Source organism: Balaenoptera borealis (genome assembly GCF_965194805.1).
Source record: "Balaenoptera borealis genome assembly, chromosome: 8".
NCBI classification, from domain to species: domain Eukaryota; kingdom Metazoa; phylum Chordata; class Mammalia; order Artiodactyla; family Balaenopteridae; genus Balaenoptera; species Balaenoptera borealis.
In genome coordinates, this window is record NC_138865.1 from 21,644,866 (window position 1) to 21,663,812 (window position 18,947).

At 45.2% G+C, this 18,947-nt stretch overlaps 1 protein-coding gene across 2 annotated transcripts in view; it reads right to left on the reverse strand.

The window, feature by feature from the left end:
* Positions 1-18,947, reverse strand: part of ROR2 (receptor tyrosine kinase like orphan receptor 2) — a 218,115-nt gene that overhangs the window by 31,913 nt on the left and 167,255 nt on the right. For both annotated transcript variants that reach the window (XR_014247686.1, XM_082402945.1), the window contains exon 2: positions 15,869-15,946. Coding sequence is in view for 1 of the 2 variants with exons in the window: in XM_082402945.1 (XP_082259071.1) it covers positions 15,869-15,946 (78 nt within the window). In the remaining variant the exon portion in view is untranslated. The remainder of the gene's footprint in view (positions 1-15,868; positions 15,947-18,947) is intronic.

Consider the following 18,947-nt stretch of genomic DNA (forward strand, 5'->3'; position numbering starts at 1 on the left):
AAGTGAAACATTGAAAGATGGCACATATCTGTATTACTGATTTAATTGGATGAAAAATTACAGGATTCCTAGTGGACCCTGGGGATAAGTTTCACAGGATGAGTGATGGCTCAGATGTTGGGTGATAGGAGATAGCTGAGGAGGTGGGAGGTTGTGAATTTCAAGGTGAAGGGACAGTTTTCCTTCACAGGGGAGAGTGGATAGATAGCGGTCTAGAGAGGTGTCACTAACCAGTACTGATTACTATTTATGAATATTATTAACAACATCATTAGGTTCTACCTTGATTCTCTGCTAGCCAACCCCTTTCTCAGTGCACTCAAGTTGCGGAACAGAATTCTTACTGATGACACAAAGCTGGAAGGTAACTAAAATGTCGATGACAAACACCTGAAAAGAGGCTGAATCAAGCAGGGTGACATCTTGGATGTCAGGGCTGTTCATTAACAGCACAAGCTCAATTTGGAGAGACCTGCATTCCTGACGCTCCTGCACTAGACCCGGCATCTTTGAAAAGAAAATGAGATCTGATTTGACATTCTGAAGCGGTTACTTTTGTATAATCTGGGCTGCCCAGATTACAGCGAACACATTGTTTCACTATGTTCTGGCCAGAGCCCAAGCACTTACAAGTTGCTTAAGATTCAAATGCTTCATTAAGGTCTCATAACACTAAAATGCACAGTAGGGCATATAAAATAGTCATCAAATTATAATTTAAAATAGCAAATGACAGATTAAATCACCATGATCTCTTCTTCCTGGCATAAGTTTAATTATAATTCTCATCTCTACCCTGATGACAGTTTTTCCAAAGGCCTTTGACAAACCATGGCTTCCTGGGAGACACAGGCAATGGCTTCGTGTAAAGGCAGAGTGTAAAGATCTGTGTCTCCAAGCTGACTAGCAAAAACCTAAAAGGAGCAGGCCCAGGGGTTCTGAGGGCCGAGACAGGATGGTCGCTGCTGGCTCTTATCTCATCCATTTGGGGGACTGGCTTGAGAGTAGTTCTGCTACCACCTTCCTCCATTTGCATACATCAACTTGGGACGTCTCCATCGATTGGCTAAAAATCTTGAAAGATATAGAAGGATCTTCTTCAACATGGAAAAAACATTTGTCTAGAAAGGGAAGAAAGGGAGGGAAGCACTCAGAGGAGAAAGTTAAGGAGACACTTCCTTTTGTACAATTTAGAAGGAAACCTGGGGAGAGTCCAGGACTGTCCAGTTACTCTAAATATAGACCCTTAGTGTCTGCTTCTTTTCAAGAATATCTTTTTTTACATCGAATGGGTATGGAAACGTGGAGTTCTTCTTCACTGTTCCCACCAACAGCTTCTCCTACACCCGACTGACAAATTGACAGCGGTTTAGACTTAGTCTTTCCGTGTCCCTCAGGAAGGCTCCTTTTTGAGAAATGCAGAATAGGGCAGATGGGCTCGTGCCTGTTCGCACGCCACGTGGGCACAGAGAGCCCTGATGTTAACCTTGTCCCACCGGGTAGGGCGCTGTGAAACCATCTATTAGGCTTAATCCAGAGATGGTGCTGGTATCTCCCTTTCCGATGCTTTATCAACACTAGCTAACAAGGACTAAAGAAATCCACAGGTACTGGAATCAAGCACCTTACACAGTTGATTTAATCTTTAAAGCCCTCTTGGCTATATCTGTTTATGTGAAATGTACAGAATAGGTAAATCCAGAGACAGAAAATAGATTAGTGGTTGCCAGAGGCTGGGGGAAGGGAAATTAGGGAGTGACTCTTAATGGGTATGGGGTCTCACTTTGGGGTGATGAAAGTGTCTGCAACTAGAGAGCAGTGATGGTTGCACAGCATTACAAGTGTAGTCCTGGGGTCAGGAAATGCCTGCTGAGGAGGGATGGGCAAGGTGAGACCAGGTGAACAAATCACGGACAAGCAGGAAGAGGGGAGGTGGAGATGTCAGGCAAAGGGGAAGGGGACCACTCTCTTGAAAGCATCCTTCCCAGAGTGCTTGCTGGCAACCACCCTCAGTTTTGCTCAGACCCCGGGGTAAGCCTTCCACTGATTTCCTCCCCAATTTATCCAGATTCCCTTCACTCTCAACCAGATGAACACTCACTCCTGAAGCCACACCTTCCTCAATCTACAAAAAACGAAGGAGAATCTAGTGAAGTGATCTAGTCCACATGGGGAGTTCTTGCCAACTCTTCTCGATCCTACACCGTCTAAACCAGTGGGGTTCAACAGTGTCTTCACATTGGGGTCACCTGGAAGCTTATAACATACATCCAGCTGCGCAATTTGTCAAAACTCTCAAGTGTGCAGCCTGAGCTAAGAGTCCCTGCTCTGAAGCGCTGAGGAGAAAGAAAAGCAACAATTCCAGTGAACGAAACCCATCCAAGAATGAACTTAGAGCAGACCCGAAACAACACTGAGAAGCATCGCTGGAGGGCACGGTAGGACTGGAAAGGATACCTGGGGAGGTTCTGAGTGCAATGGCATATAAGAGGCCTGTCCAGTTGGGAATGGACAAAAGGGCAGGATGTCCACAGACAGCACCCATGTCCCGACTGAGGCCTTGAATCAGCCTCCTTCATGCTCTGCAGGAAGCTCAGAGAGACCAAAACTGTGGGTCGATAACATGGTAATTTCATACATTCATAGCTCCCTCCCTAGGCAGATGAGTAAAAGCAAGCCTTCAGGAAGAAATCAGAAAGACAGATAATGAAGAAAAGCTAAGTTATACCCATGGTATCAAGGCTTCTGGAATGTTCTTTCCCTTCCCACATTCTCCCCCACTGGAAGGGAGGGGGGGTCCCTTGTTCTTCCTAAAACACACCCAACTGATCCCTTATTGTGCAGTCAGCCAAGAACCCCTAGTCCTCTGATCTTTTCTATTTCTCATAAGTCAATTCTCTGCCAGAAAGTCACCTCCACAGAGGGTGTTCCCAGCTGCCTCTATTCACTTCTAACCTTGCCCCCCACCTCACTGATCTTGGCCTGCTGCTATGTCAAAGTCACACGCATTAAATTATGATGACTGAAATACATTTTGACATCAAGAATAACAAATTTTACTTTGACAGGGGGGCAAGTTTCTCAATTTCATGGCTATTTCTCTTCCATCCTGATAAGTTCCATTTAAAAATTGGGATAGGATGATGGAGAGAGAACTGCATTTATTATAGGAAAAGTATTATATTTCTACGTATTGTACTAATTTCCTGTTGTTGCTGTAACATGTTAGCACAAACAGCGTGAAACAACACAAATTTACTATCATACAGTTCCGCAGGTCGGAGGTCCGAAAATCAATGTGTCGGCAGGGCTGTATTCCTTCTGGAGGCTCTGGGAGAGTCTTTCTACTTGCCTTCCCTGGCTTCTGGAGGCCACCTGCATGCCCTGGCTCATGGTGCCTTCCTTGTATCACTCCAACTTCTGTTTCCATCACATCTCTGTTGAGTGACTCTGACCCTCCTGTCTCTCTCTTATAAGGACCTCTGTAATTACATTGGCCCACCTGGATCATCCAGGATCATTTCCCATCTCAAAATCCTGAACTTAGTCCCATCTGCCAAGTCCCTGTTCCGTGAAAGGTGACACGCTCTGAGTTCCAGGACTTAGGACGTGGACATCTTTGGGAGGCCATTATTCTGTCCCTTATGTATATTTTTCTTTTATCTTGCCACTTTACTGAACTACCTTAGTTATAAGAGTTTCTGAGTTGATGGTCTTAGATTTTCTATGTAGATTTTCTTCAAATAACAATAATATAGCCTTTTTGCTTCCAAAATTCATACTGCTCCTATCTCCTCTTGCCTCCTCTTCAGTATTATTTTTGAGCTAACAATTTTTAATACTGAAATGTTGCACAGAAAAGTACAGATATTAACATAGTAGTACCCATGTACACAACATCAAGATTTTACGCAAATATTTTACCATATTTGACTTACAACACTTAAAAAATAAGACATTCTGGAATGTAACTAAAGCACACCCTTCCCTATTTGCCCTTTCCTCTCCAGAGAACTACACTATTCCAATTCATATTTGTATTATTTTATATTTTTAGAATTTTCTCTGAAAGATCATCTTTGCTAGTTGCTTTTTTTCACTCAAAGTCAGCTTGGGATTTACCTATGTTGATGTAGTTCATTTATTTTAATTACTGTATAATATTCTACTGTACAAACAAACCACAATTTCTTTATCCATTTCCCAATTCTGGAGCAGTAAATCGTTTCCACATTTTTGCTAATACAAACAGTGTTTAATGACCATCTTTATACACCTCAACTTGTACATGTATGGGAATAACCTTGAAAGCATCCACCTGGATGCATTAGTGATAAGTCATAGGGCCTTGAAATCTTTCATCCGTCTAGGTCTCAAAAGTGCCTGAGTTAAAGTATTTCTCCTACAACTTTGCCAGCATTTGGTGTTTGGGGGCTTTAAAATGTTTGCCAATATTTTGGACATGAAATAGTGCTGTTGTTTTAGGTTGTATCTTAAGGATTCCTCATGAGCTCAAGAGTCTTTAGGAAGGTTTACCAGTCCTTGAGGTTCTCCTTCTGTTGCTGTCTATTCAAATCTTTATACTCCTAACTAATAAATTTTCTTTTTCCTTTTCTAATGTATGCATTAAATATGAATTTTTCAAGTTCTTATTTAGCCATCAAATAAATTATTTTATTTAATCTCCATGTGGTTGGTCAGACCCCAGTTTTCTTATAATTTATAATTTTTTTTGGTTGAGTTATTAAAGGTGTGCTTTAACTGCACTGTTGTCACAAAACATAGTCTGTGTGATGATAATTCTTTGATACCACTGAGATTTGCTTGCACAAACACGACGATTTCAAGGAATAAACAGAAAATGAAACGTGAAAAAAAAAAAAAAGAGATTTTCTTTACAGCCTAGTACAGAGTCAATTCCTGAAATGTCCCACATTTGATTGGTAAGAATGTGTTTTCTCTAATTGCTCAGTGCAGGTGTTTATATATGCCCACTAGATTAAGCTTGTCAATTTGTTGCCCAAATTTTTAATACACATCAATTTCAATGAGATATGTATTAATTGATACTGTATATGGCAAATAGCCATTAATAATTCTGTGAGGTTGTGCTTATATATTGGAAACTATGTTGCTGGGTGCAATAAACTCCCAGTTTATTATATCGTCTAGTCTTTACATCACTATGTAAGGCTTCTGTGTCTAAAAAACCATTTAGTTTGATAGTAATGTACCTATTTCAGAGTACTTTTGGTTAATGTAGTCCTACTCTGTATTTTTATTTTTTTAATGATTTTTATGTTTATATACTAGACATGAATCTTGTAAGCAACGTATAATTTAACATGTTAGTTTATAAGTTTGTATGTGTTAACCTATGACTTTCTTAACTGATGGGTTTATTTTTAAAGTGTTAATTTTTCTTCTTAAGTCTCTCTTCCTATTTTCTATTCGTTTTTTTTTCTTCTTTATTCTCCCTTTACTTGTTTGAAAGTTAGGCTTAAGTGGCTAGCTAGCTTTACTACTTTTTATAGGCATACCTAATTTGACAAAGTCTCCCAAATACAACCAAATACAAGCACCTTGAAGTGCTGTGAGCTGCAATCACCCCCCAGCCACCAGAGCTTGGAGTCATTGCTTCCCAGTGTTTAGTTACACTCCATTTGTACACCCCCAGGGGTCATTATTACTGATGATTTTTACTAACAGAATTTCTTTAGATTTGCCAACCTGGTTACCAAGTTCTTTCCTTGCCAAGTCTGCCTGCATCTCACTCCTTCCTCCTGGTTCAACTGAGCTCTTCCTGATTCTCATTTGCTCTTTGGGTAAAGAACTGAGGTTGTAAACACTCTTACTCTTGGTCGAAAATTACCTGTTACTTTCACACTTGAATAATAGCTTAGCTGGGTACAGAATTCTAGACTGACAATTACAGTACTGTCCTCTGTCTTTTGTGGTTTTTGTTACAAGTTCTGCTGTTCCTTTGTGGGTAATATCTGACCTTTCCCCTCTTCGGCTACTTTTCATACTTCCCCTTGTCTTTGCCATTCCGAAGTATCACTAGCTGTGAATTTAGTTTTATTTTAGCCTCAACGGGCCTCCGTGCCATTTCCAATATCTGAAGATTCATGCCTTCCATCAATTCTGTAAAATTCTCTACCAGTATCTCACAAAATATTGTTTCTCCCTTCCCCTTTATGTCTCCTTTGAAATCTCCTTCTTGATATATGCTGAATTTCTTTATGTGATTCCTCCAAACTATTCACCTACTTTTATATTTCCTGTCCTTTTATAATCTTTAGCTAAGCACAATCTACTGTCCATCAGGTTTTCTCATTTCGTCTACTACATTTTTCATTTCTAGAAGGTCTCTTTGGTTCCTTTTCAAACCCACCACTGCTTTTTCTTCCTTTATCTTTAATCCTTCTGGCTTCATTGTTTACTAGCTCATCACTCATCCTGGGCCTCTCTGAGTGTACTTTGTAATTTTTCACTGCAGGGCTGGGTTTTCTGTGGGAATCCCTTTAGGACTGGGTTCCTGCAACAGGCAGTGTCAAATGTTCACGTTGATTCTTGGGCTCAGGATTCCCCCACAACGTTCTGGTAATGTAAATTTGCTTTCCTGAGGTGTGGGTCCAAGTCTGATTTCTCATGGGAAAGCCTTCTGTGTTTCCCACCTTGAGCCAGGCTTCAGGCAAGCCCTCTTCTCACCCTCCTGGGCTAATGAATGAAAATTCCCCCCTCTTTCCTTAGGTCTCCTAGGGCTTAGCCACGGTGCCTTAGCTACAACATCTCTGATCTCTGCCTCATGGGTTGCCTTCTGGCATGATACTGAAACCCAAGGCTTCTGATGTAACTAAGCTTAGCAGAATAGTTTGTATAGCAGGGGTTATATTTCATAGGCCTTATGTTAAGGCATAAAAAATGTAAATTCCTTCATTTTTCTAAAACCAAACTTGATTTTTTTTCTCAACCCCTTATTTCTCCTGATTGAAGGAAATGTAATACATCCAATTCCAGTGGAATTAGTAACTTTAGCATATTTTGTTTATTTCACGTAATCTCAAAATCAGGATTTTCTACTTCTGGGTATCCTCTCCAGTGTAAGCTATTCCAGCGTCAAAACACTGAAGATTGATGTGTCTGTAGCTACCCTTTTCCTGCACCAAAGTGTCCTCGTCTTAATGGTGCTCGTTCTACTCTGGAGCCCATGGATGCATCCACATTTGCCCCACGGCCACAAGGTGACACGGCTGAAGAGCTCACCATTGGAAAGCTCATGTCATAACTGCACAACACCTGCAGATTCCAACTCTTTGTCTCAGTTAAACTTTTTCCCAGGAAAACTGGGCCGTTCTCCATGGCTGTAAACATAGTGGAACCACCCGGGTGGTTCCTGCCTTGGCAGTCCAGGGCTATCACAATTCTGTTTCCTTCCTATTCCTGGCTCCTGGGCATTTCTCCATCTCTCTTGCAAGTTCATCTAAGCATTTACATCTTTTACGAATATTTTATTGAGCACCTGTATGTAATTTAAGTCCGAGGGAGGCCAAGTTAGTTTGGTCCACCATTACAACCATCATTCATTCTCTGGAGGCCGAAATGAAAGTAGAAAGAAAATTCTCTGAAGACTAAGCACAATATTGCTTTTTCCCTTGGTGTTTAAATACCAGCCAGTTTTTTATCTCTCGGCTTCACTTCCTTTCCGTGTGAAATATGGCATTTGTACTGGCCATTGCTAAGTTCTCCTCTAGCTCACAAAGTCTTCCTTTAGAGTTGCCCCAAACCTCTCCAGACGCAACTGAACAGGCCAGGAGGAGCTAGGCATGGGCGACTGCAAATTCTGCTACCTTGGATCCCGTCAGTCCGTCACAGCGTTAAGAGAGGAGAACAGAAGTTTTCCCTTTTGATTATCCAAGAGGGTTTCCCCTTCCTCATAGCAGGGTCACTTCAACAACTGATGCTAATGCATTCCATCTCCCTGATGCCCAGGCTAGCTCTCTGCTTGCCCCTAAACTCCACACAGTGGAGCTTAGTCCAAGCATGAAAACATACTAAAGGCAGGGGTAACAGAGAACCTGTTTCCAGTGGACACCACTCCTGACCTCACAGTCAGATCAATGATTAATGATTTTTTTTTTACCCCAACTGACCGTCCACATATTCACCAACTTGGTCAAATGACTAAGGTGTTTGAGGATCTGCTTGTTTACCAGATCATACTGACTAGCCTGGGAGGAGATAAGGAAAGCCATGTGTACTAGGGTCATGAGGTCACAGGGCTTTGATTGGTGGGAAATAAAACAGCCTGCCTAGAAGGGCAGGTGATGAGGGGACCCTGAGAGCCAGCGCAGAGGACAGAGCTGCTCTTCCCAGAAGGAAGTATTTACAGGCCAATAAATCCATTGGGGGCAGTGGCAGGGGCTCAGACCTTCCCGCTGAGCTGTCTAGCGGTCTGCATGGAGCCAGCAGCAGAAAGAGTTGGAGGAGGGGAGCTTACCAGGGGGAGCAACAGGGTCAGAGGAGGGTGTGAGACTAGAAAGGATGGCAATCGGAGAAAATAAGAAAAACAGGGGGAAATGAAATTAAAGGACCTGAGAGATGGAGAAAAGTAAGTAACAGTGTTTGGCGGAGAACAGGGTGCTGTGGGTTGAACTGTGTCCCCCAGTGAGATAGAGGTGCTGGAACCTGTGAATGTGACCTTACCTGGAAATTGAGTCATTGCAGATGTAATCAAATTGAGATGAGGACATATGGGTGGGCCTTAATCCAAAGGCTGGTGTCCTTTAAAGAGGGACATTTGGATACAGACACAGAGAAGATCACGTGAAAACAAGAGGCAGAGATTGGAGTAATGCGGCCCCAAACCCAGGAACTGCACGGACCGCCGGCAATGCCAGAAGCTCAGAGACATGGACGGTTTCTCCCTCAGAGCCTCCAGAAGGCACTAATCCTGCCAACACCTTCATTTTGGATTTCTGGCCTCCACAACTGTAAGAATAAATTTCTGTTGTTTAAGGAACCTAGTTTGTGGTACTTTGTTATGACAGCCCTTGGAAAATACTGCAGGGGGCTCGAGGGATTGAGGAAGAAAAGCAGAAGAGAGGGAGAAGGAAGGAGACCATTTGACAAACAGGGTGACACCCACATCCTTTCAAAGGGACAGGGACACAGATACATTCACACACACACACACACACACACACACACACACACACACACACACTTGGAGGGTTCAGGCACAGGAAGACAGACCCAGACCCAGAAAACCAGATGCAGGCACGGGCGGGCTTAGAGAGAGAGAAGCACACACAAAACCCAGGCGGCTGGGAGCACATAGGAGCTGGTGCATATCAGGGGTGGGTCATAGGGAGAGAAAAACACACACACACACACACACAGACACACACACCTGGGACAGACGTTAGACAAGCACACATGAACAAGCCCGCTGCAGTTTGGTGTTCAAACTCAGTGGGATGAAGAAGAATGACTGCCTCTCCGTCACCTTCAATAGGGACAACAATGGATGGTCCAGCCAGACAATGGCCACCAGTTGCCGTGACTGCATCCCAGCTGAAGTGCAGGTCTCCAGCAGCTACCCTGGGAGAGTGAGTGGGGGACACTGAGAAGGAGAAGCAGAGAGGAAGGCTTGGAGGCAGAGACTGGCCTCATGCCCCTGGAAGCAGGCTGTGTCCCCGCCCTCCCCAGGGTGGGCTCCCGTGCACATGTACGAGCTCCCAATCCGCCCTGGACAACATGAGTGTGTACATTTCGAGATCTCTCATCTGTGGGTTGAGGCTTTCTCCCAACACGGCTCAGTTTGTCCAGATCCCGGGCAGCCCAATGGGCTCTGCAAATTCACAGCCGGCAGGAGGATCGGGGGAGCTCAACGAGCAGCCTTCACCTCGAGAGTGGCCAGGGATCAGAGCCTGGAAACCCATGTTAGATCTGTCCAGAGGAAGTGGGGCAACATTCTAGGCCCTCCGCTCACTGTCTGGGGGAGCCCCAGGTTTCCATGACCAGCCAGGGGACACCCAGAGGGGAGGTGCCAAGTTCCCAGCCACAGACTTCACGCTAACTGTGTCTGCAAGCAGGGTGCTGTTTTCAAGTCTACCCCATCAGCCCTGGAGACGCTCACTCTCTAGTAAACTGCAGGAGACAATCACACACACATTCACACACACACCAAGAGTTCCAGAATAAAACAGAAACGCACCCAACATATATGCTAATCAATCCTTGTGTCCTATGTGAATCAGGAACCAGGCACCCAGTAAACAGACATCAGGCATCGTCTTCATGCCAACATGGTGAACTCTGTTGATGGCTTTTTTTTCTCTGTCCCAGGAAATTTTAGTTCAGCACTGCAGCACAGCGTGTCACAAATAACAGGGGGCAGCCTGGTAAGTAAGGCATCGACTCCTGCCCTGTGATTTAGAATGCCCTTCAGATCACCTCTCATTGCAACACATCCTCAAGTGGGGAGAGTCAGGGATTCCCCTTCTGGTTTCAGTGGGGACGATGAGCAGCCCTTCTCCTAAGACAGGAGACACAAGCAAGCGAGTCTATTTTTGGAGGCTGTAGGACGAACAAGATGAGTACCACCCGTCCGGGCTCTCAGAAATGATCCACTTCCCACACACATTCCAAAGTACTGATTCTACAAAACCAGAGATGTGTTACATATGCATTTAAAATACAGCCTTGGAACAAAAGAGCAAATGGTTTCTAGGCCAAATGCACACTTTTGTAAGTATAATAATAATAAATAGTGTGTCTAATATAGCAAAGAATATAAAACTCCTGTTAAATATCACTGTAACTGGAGTCGTAAGCCTTCAGTGTTAACAATGACAGTACTTTGGAATACAGAAATTTCAGGCAAACGTTTCAGCTGTAAATCACAGTGTCTTTTGTATTCATTTTTTCCTTCTAGACTCTGGGATCTCTCTCTTTCTGAATACCAACCACCAATTATATGTTAAGTGCTCAATCTTGGCCCAGTACATTTGAACTCAAATGCTTTTTACCCTTGTAACTAATTCTCAGATCCTGTTTTGCTCAGTGACAGACTGGCCCGCTGGCCGTTTCCACCTGCCTGCAATTTTACAGATGCGTGGGCATCATAAATGGTAACTGGGTTAAAGAAATAGCTCATACAGTCCATTCGGCTATTATTATTTTTTATACATGATTTAAGCCAAATGTGGCCAAGCAGTAACGCTCCCTGAAGCTCTTTAAACAAAAAAATGCATGGAATAATAAGTTTGGCATTGCCAGGCCAGTTCCTTCCGTCACTGAGGGTGCGAGAAGGAGGTCGGGGGAGCAGAAAGGAAGAGTGGATTGAGTCCTCTTTTGTGCAAGAGCCATAACCCATAAGGAAGTAAAATCGCACAACAGGACTAGAGAATTGGGTTGCAAGGGAATAACTGACGCCCCTGGGTCTCCCCGGGGGGCCATTCACCAGGCTCCTGTCCCTGAGGGGCTGCTGCGGTCTCGATGCCTAGAAACTGATGGACACACTGAAAATCATAACTGTGACAATGACAAATGGCCTCAGCATCCAGCCACTGCTTTTTGGGTGAGAGCTATACACTAAGCCCTTCCATCCCTCCAATGGCTGGGGGTGAGATGTGGCCGAGAGCAGTGCCCAGACCCCAACAGGATGGTGGAGCGCCACCCAATCCAGGCCTGTCTTCTGGCCAAGCCAAGCACGGACCGCTGCACTCACCATGCTTCACTATCCGGTGCTGCCACCACAGAAAAGGGGCCCAGCTTGCTGTGGTCCTCTGCATCCTTTTTTACTGCCTTTTTACAAGCGTGTACACATTCTCACAGACACGTGTACACACACACGCACACCTGCCTGACAAGTTAACTTCAGCAACTGGTATTTCTGTGCCCTGGAGAAGCTTCCAAACTCTAACTGAAACTCCCCTCAGCCCTGCACACACACTGATGTGCACACAGGTGTAACACAATCACAAGTGGGTTAACAAAATCAAGAGGCAATCCAATCCCAACTAAGCAGAGGACATTAGAAAGCATCCTGTTCTAGGCTTGAGAAGTTGCTTGAATACCAAAACGGAGGTCAAGGAATCCCACCCAAGCCACTGAAGCTGACTTATTGATGTTTGGAGCTTACGGCTAGTTGGCAATAAAGTTTCTATGACCGTTTAGCCCATGGTCATTTCAGCACCTCGATTAGCAAATGCATCTTCCAACCAAGTGGACCAAGAGTCCAGCGGCTGCTTCTGCCTCCCAGAGGGCAGCTGTGAACACTCGGCTTGAAGAACAGCGGTAGCCAGTGCAGCACTCCCTCCCGGCCCCTGCACACCCCAGCCCATGCCCACAAGGAGGCCCCACTCTGGCTGGAGGGAGAGGTCTGCACATCTAAACACAGCCCCAGAGCACGTTTTCCCTAGGGGATATTAGCATCCACGGAATGACTGCAGGTTGGATTTTAGGCTGTTACTGTGGCTCGTCCACTTATTTACCCAGCCACACCTCCCTCCTAATTCCCCTCCACTTCCCCTCCATCATCCTCCAGAGCTGCCAGGGAGATCTTCACAGAGAGTAAATCAGGTTACACCACATCCCAGGCTTTCCAGAGTGAAGGGCATCTCTTACGATGAAATAGAGCTTTCCCCTGCCATCTAAACAGCTGTGCATGCTCTCCTAGGGCTGCCCAACAGAACTTTCTTTGATAATGGAATGCTCTAGATCTGTACTGCCCATGATGGTGGCTTCTAGCCACAGGTGGCCCCTGAGCACTTGAAATATAGCTAGTAAGACCAAGGAACTGGAGTCTTAATTTTATTTAATTTTAATTGACTTAAATTTAAAGACCCACACGTGGCTGATGGCCATGGTACTGGACCGAAAAACCTCTCCAACCTCAGCTCCCCCAGCCCATAAGCCCCCACCTTCTCCCAGCTGCCCCAGGACACCGAGTCCTCTTGGCCTCAGGGTCTTTTCACAGGCTTCTGCCTTGGCCCCAGACACACCATCTCCCCACCTTCTTTTAGCGAATGTCAGCTCTTCAGACCTCAGCACAAACATCCTTTCCTTAAACCAAGACCCCCTTTCCTTTCCTTCCAGTTCACCACGCCCTCATTTCTTCCTTCAGACTACTCGTCACAACTCCTAGTTTTATAACTTACCAGTTTTCCCTTACGATGCCAATTCCCCAGTCCAGTAAACTCTGAGAGGCAGAGACACACTTGTTTTGATCACCAGTGTGTGCCCAGCCTCACACAGCGCCTGGTACGGAGCAGTCAGGAAATCTGTGTGGGCTGTCTCGACTTCGGGCTCAGTCACACTTGTGAGCAGTGATTTCAGAATCTAATCATCAAAAAGCATCTTTCTTCCTAAGAAACCTCTCCTGAGGCCCAGCATTGTACACAAGCTTCCAGAGACCGGGTCTTGTCTGTCTGGGGAACGCACCCCTATCCCAGTAGAGGCCCTCGCCTAACAAGCAAGGTCACAGCGACCAAAGTAGGACTTCGAGGGGGTCGACTGAGGAAACTAACTTGTGTATTTACTGCATAACATACTAAAGAGGAAAATCCTTGTCAAGGAGCCTCCAGACACCAGACGCTACCAACAGCACATAGATCCATGCACTCTTATTTTTTTTTAATTGGAGTATAGTTGATTTACAATGTTGTGTTAGTTCAGGTGTACAGCAAAGTAAATCAGTTATACATATATATATATATCCACTCATTTTTAGATTCTATTCCCACGTAGGTCATTACAGAGTATTGAGTAGAGTTCCCTGTGCTATAAAATGGGTCCTTATTAGTTACCTATTTTATATACAGTAGTGTGTATATGTCAATCCCAATCTCTCAATTTACCCCTCCCACCCCTTTTCCCCCCTGGTAACCATAAATTTGTTTTCTACATCTGTGACTCTATTTCTGTTGATTTAAATGACTGTTCTGAGGCCAGAAGGGAGCAGCTCCCTGTGTGACCCCAAGAGGCCCTTTCAGGACACAGAGGGACATCTGGTCAACTCGGCTGAGACTGGTGGACTTGAGTCATTGCTGCTCAATCCCCAGGAGACCCGGCCTTGGACACGTGGAGGTGAACACATTCCTGAGGGGACACAGGGACCCTCAATGTGCAAGGGGCTGAGAAACTAATATGGATTTCTGGGTTCTGAATAATGATTAAGAAAAGAAATGAAACAGAAATGAAGTGGTTGTTTTAATCGTTAATTGTTATACACTGAACTGTGTCCCCCCAGATTCACACGTTGAAGCCCTAACCCCATGTGTGTGACAGTATTTGAAGGAGAGGCCATTGGGAAGCAATTAGGGTTAAATGAGGTCATGAGGGTGGGGCCCCCAGGAAGGGATCCAAATCTTTATAAGACAGGAAGAAACCAGAGCCCGCTCTCTCTCCCTGTGAGGACACAGCAAGACTGCACTGCCTACAAACCAGGAAGAGTGCCCTCACTAGGACGTGGCCATGCCAGCACCTTGATCTCGGACTTCCAGCCTCCGGGACTGTGAGGAATATATACCTGATGATTAAGCCATTCAGTCTGTGGTGTTTTGTTGCGGCAGCTCAAGCTGACTGACGCAATAATCTAAGGCAATATGGTGACAGCGGAGGAAGCAGGAAAATCATCACTTCCTCAAGTGACTGGGCTGCATCACAGGAAATGGGGTCTATCGACTCTACAAATCTAAGATGCCAACAAAGTGTGCCAAGTGAACAGTAACCCTGACAGTGACCTCTGGGAAAGCCCGGAGCAACAAGACAAAGAACATGGTCTTTGGTGATCCTTTGGAGGAGGGCCACCTGCCTGTCTGAGGTGCACCCTAGTCTGGACAATTACACCTCAACAATAAGCCCAGAAGACGGCCGCTTGTCATCAGGAGACTCTGTGGCCAAGCCAGGAGTCCAGCTCTTAAGGCTCCACTCAGGCCCACGAAACACCCCCAAAGCCCCTTCCTCCCTCCAGTGGCCATCTGTCTACCCCTGCCCTCTATCTCCCACCCACCCACAGGCTTCTGACTAGCTTCAACCAGCCCTCAGCACCCTCACAACTGCATCAAGATACACAGATGTGGAGGGAGGCAGGCCACTGCGCAGATACTAAGCAGGACCCCGTGGGGTTCCTGGGCACAAAAGCCTCTGTCCCCCATTTCTTGATTACAGGAAATAGGCTTCATTCAGCCTCCATGACCTTCCCTGAGTTCCAGTGGGCAGTTCCAACAGTTGCTAATCAGGGAAGGGAGGGGATGTGGAGACAAGGGAGGAACAGTCAAGAAACAATAGTGCAGCCTTGGGGCAGGGTCCTGGTTCCCCCTCAAGGGAGATACATAACAATATCTTTGAGCTGTTTTGCAGAAACTGAAACCCCCACTTGGTGGGAGAAGTGAAAGGTATGCTGCCCACAAGCACGAAGACCCCAGACCAGTTGGAACCAGAAGGTTGATGATGCTAACTCCCACTTACCACATCACCAACCAATCAGAAGAATGTCCATGAGCTGACCACGCCCTCTTCTTTGAACCATTACCATAAAACTCCTCACAACCCCCCTCCAGGTTGGGACACACAGATTTGAGGGCATTAGCCTGCTGTGGCCCCCTTTGCCTGGCAAAGCAATAAATCTATTCTTTTCCACTTCACCCAAAACTCTGTCTCCGAGATTTGATTCAGTGTTGGGATACAGAGGCTGGATTCGACTTCACACCCACCCATGGGGCAGCACTGGGCCACAGGGGACCCTGACCATCCATTTCATCAGGCCAAGCCTTGAGTAGAATGGCACTGTGAGCCCCTCTACATGGTACTCTGAAAACACTTTCGAACACTTGCATTCAAAGAGCACTTCACAATTTACCTTTCAGAGTTGGAATAGGGCTGTTGGGTCCATCCAGTTGTCCCAAAGGGTCATTCGGGTCGGGAACCTCTGCTTGCCCTGGGCAAAAGAGCACAGCACACACATTACTGAGATTTCCCTTCGGGACCTTTACTCTGCTTCTCATGCAGAGACAATAGTGTTTTAGCAAAACTCCCCACTGTATAGAAAACCTAGAGGGATAAGGCGTTGTGGTAACTTCCAGAGGGCTTTTCTAGCATCAGATCTGATACAACAGCAAAAGTGATTCTTGCTTTATCCCAAGAACAGCAAAATGCAAATGCTTCGCGGCACATACGGAGGAAGCAAACATGTGGCTCAAGTTTCATTAAGGGAAAGAGAGAGAGATTAAAACACAGGCTGGCAAAATTAAACACTCTGGAGCCAGAGTCAGCAGATGGCCCTCCAAATAGAGGTCCCTGGTAATTCTGAATACATTCAGAATTGGAGGGTTTCTTCAGCAGCTCATTCATTCCCCTCCCGGCCCCCAGACCCACCGGCAGCCAGCAGTCAAGAACTGATCGACCCATAACTGTAAGGACAGAAGTTTCTCATCTTAAAGGCAATCACAACCCCGCACCTCAGAGGCTGTGTCAGAGGGAGAAGCCACTCCCCAAATCATAAACACCCAAAATCATAAACAGATCTGGTCTGTTCAAGTGGGAATACAACACACAGTCATGGGTCCCCCGTCCTGGAATGCCGGGGAAGGGTGGGCAGGTGTGACTGATGACCTAGAAACCGTTTGGGGCCTCCTAGAGACCCTTCTCAATATCCCAACGCGGTTTACTTTCAAAACTTTCACCCCATACCTTGGCCTTGACTGGGTCACACTGGATGGAGGTGGGGGTAGAAATGGAGAAGTCAAGGGCGACTCTGACTACACATCTGGATGAATCTGGGTTTATGGCATCAAAGCCTATCAAAGAGTGGGACACACATACAATGGAAAATGATGCAGCTTAGAAAGAAGGAAATCCTGACACATGTTACAACATGGATGAAACTTGAAGACATTATGCTGAGTGGAATAGCCTGACACAGAAAAACAAACACTATATGATTAATGAGATACATAGAGTAGTCAAATTCAAAGAAAGTAGAATAGTTGGTAACAGGGATTGTAGGGAGGCAGAATGGGCCGTTAGTGTTTGTTTAATAGGGACAGAGTTTCATTTTGGGAAGATGAGAAAGTTCTGAAGCTGGATAATGGTGATGGATTTACAACAATGCGAATATACTTGATGCCACTGAACTGTGCATTTAAAATGGTTAAGATGGTAAATTTTATGTTATATGTATTCACCACATTTGTAAAAATTTATTAAAGGCGGTTTATAATTCAATATTGGGTCACCCCACTTGTCTCTCAAATGAGAGACGAGAACTAACTTAAGCCCCCGCTTAAGATGAGGCCTTGCTCAAAAAAACTAGTGTCTAAAAGTGAAGTACAAGTGATTTTCAGGCAGAACCAGGTACGCAAGATTCTTCAAATTATTTAGCTAAACAAACACTGGCCGGTTTACACTTAAGGGTACCCGTGTGTCTAAGCTGATCCTCTCTACCCGCTTGTTCCTAAGTCACAGGACACTCGAGGCGACGCATAAGCTTGCAATGCCCTTAGAATTCAGGCCCAGTTCCCAAGCAACCAACAGGAGACATTATTTCTGAATGGGCCCATGGCTTTTCACATTCAATTATGGTAGAGTCCTTCTTTCTATCACTCCCAGTCCAAACTTACCCACCCATCACAAGCCATGCACCCGTACCATCTTTCATAAAATGTCCTTGATCAACCATTCAGAAGTAACATCTTTTAAAACCATGCCCCAAGAGACTTCCCTGGTGGTACAGTGGTTAAGAATCCGCCTTCCAATGCAGGGTACTCGGGTTCGATCCCCGGTCGGGGAACTAAGATCCCACATGCCCGGGGTAACTAAGCCCGTGGGCTCTAGAGCCCGCATGCCACAACTAGAGAAAAGCCCGAGCACTGCAACAAAGAGCCCGTGCGCCACAGTGGAGGATCCCGCATGCCTCAACTAAGACCCGACGCAGCCAAATAAATTAATAAATATTAAAAAAAAAAAAAACCCAAAACATACCGTACACCTCTCCTATGGCAATCACATCATTCTCTGAATTAATAGTTGCATATATTTTAATTTTCCTCAATGGGTTGTAAACAGCTGGAGGACATCAGATGCTGCGTCTCTATTGAGGGCTAATGGTCCTAGCACTAAAACCTAGACAGAATCTGGGGCTGCTACAGGACAGAGACGAGCATAAGCTATGTAAGCCAATCAACGCGGTTCAGTTGGGGTTTGAAATTTTAAATTGGCATGTTACACATACCATCACTCAGCACTGTTTAAATGTAGAGAGACCACAGGAAATCAAACACACTTGTACTATATACACATATCTGAAAGAGGCATAAAAATTATTAACTGCTTAGAAATTGACAAATGGTGTGAAACAGTCAAATAAATATACACTCTGAAGAAAAATAAGCGCCATTAGCCCAATTCCACTGGGCACAAGGTTCCTGGCTCTTCCAAGGCAGCTTTTACTTTGGAAGCAGAAGTATTTTCATGAGCATCCAAGCCGGGGGGTGGACATGCACACTCTTCATGGGAGAAGAGCCGGAGGTGATCCAAATGCTTCGGTAGACTCGTGAGCAGATGTCACCCCCACAGAGACATGCAAAGTTGCTCTCGACATTAGAAATGCTGAGATTCTCCCTGAATATATTGCCCTGGTCAGCACATATGCTGGAATTTGATTTTTTGTTTCTCCTCAGCCTTAATTTTTACCCTAGGTAAAATTTAGTTTGGGTATTTGAGCAAGAGAGCGTCATCTACATATTTGGAAAAACAGGTAAGTTTCAAGTAGCCCACCAGGCTAATATCAGGGACCCCAAGCTTTGGGACTTAGATGTGAAAGCATACAGTGGCTAAGATCCTGCCCATTTCCTCTGCAAGTCAAATGTGTGAATAAATTCACGATATCCAATCACCTCGGTCCTTAGAACTGACACCTTAAGTTCCAGCAAAACTAGGCC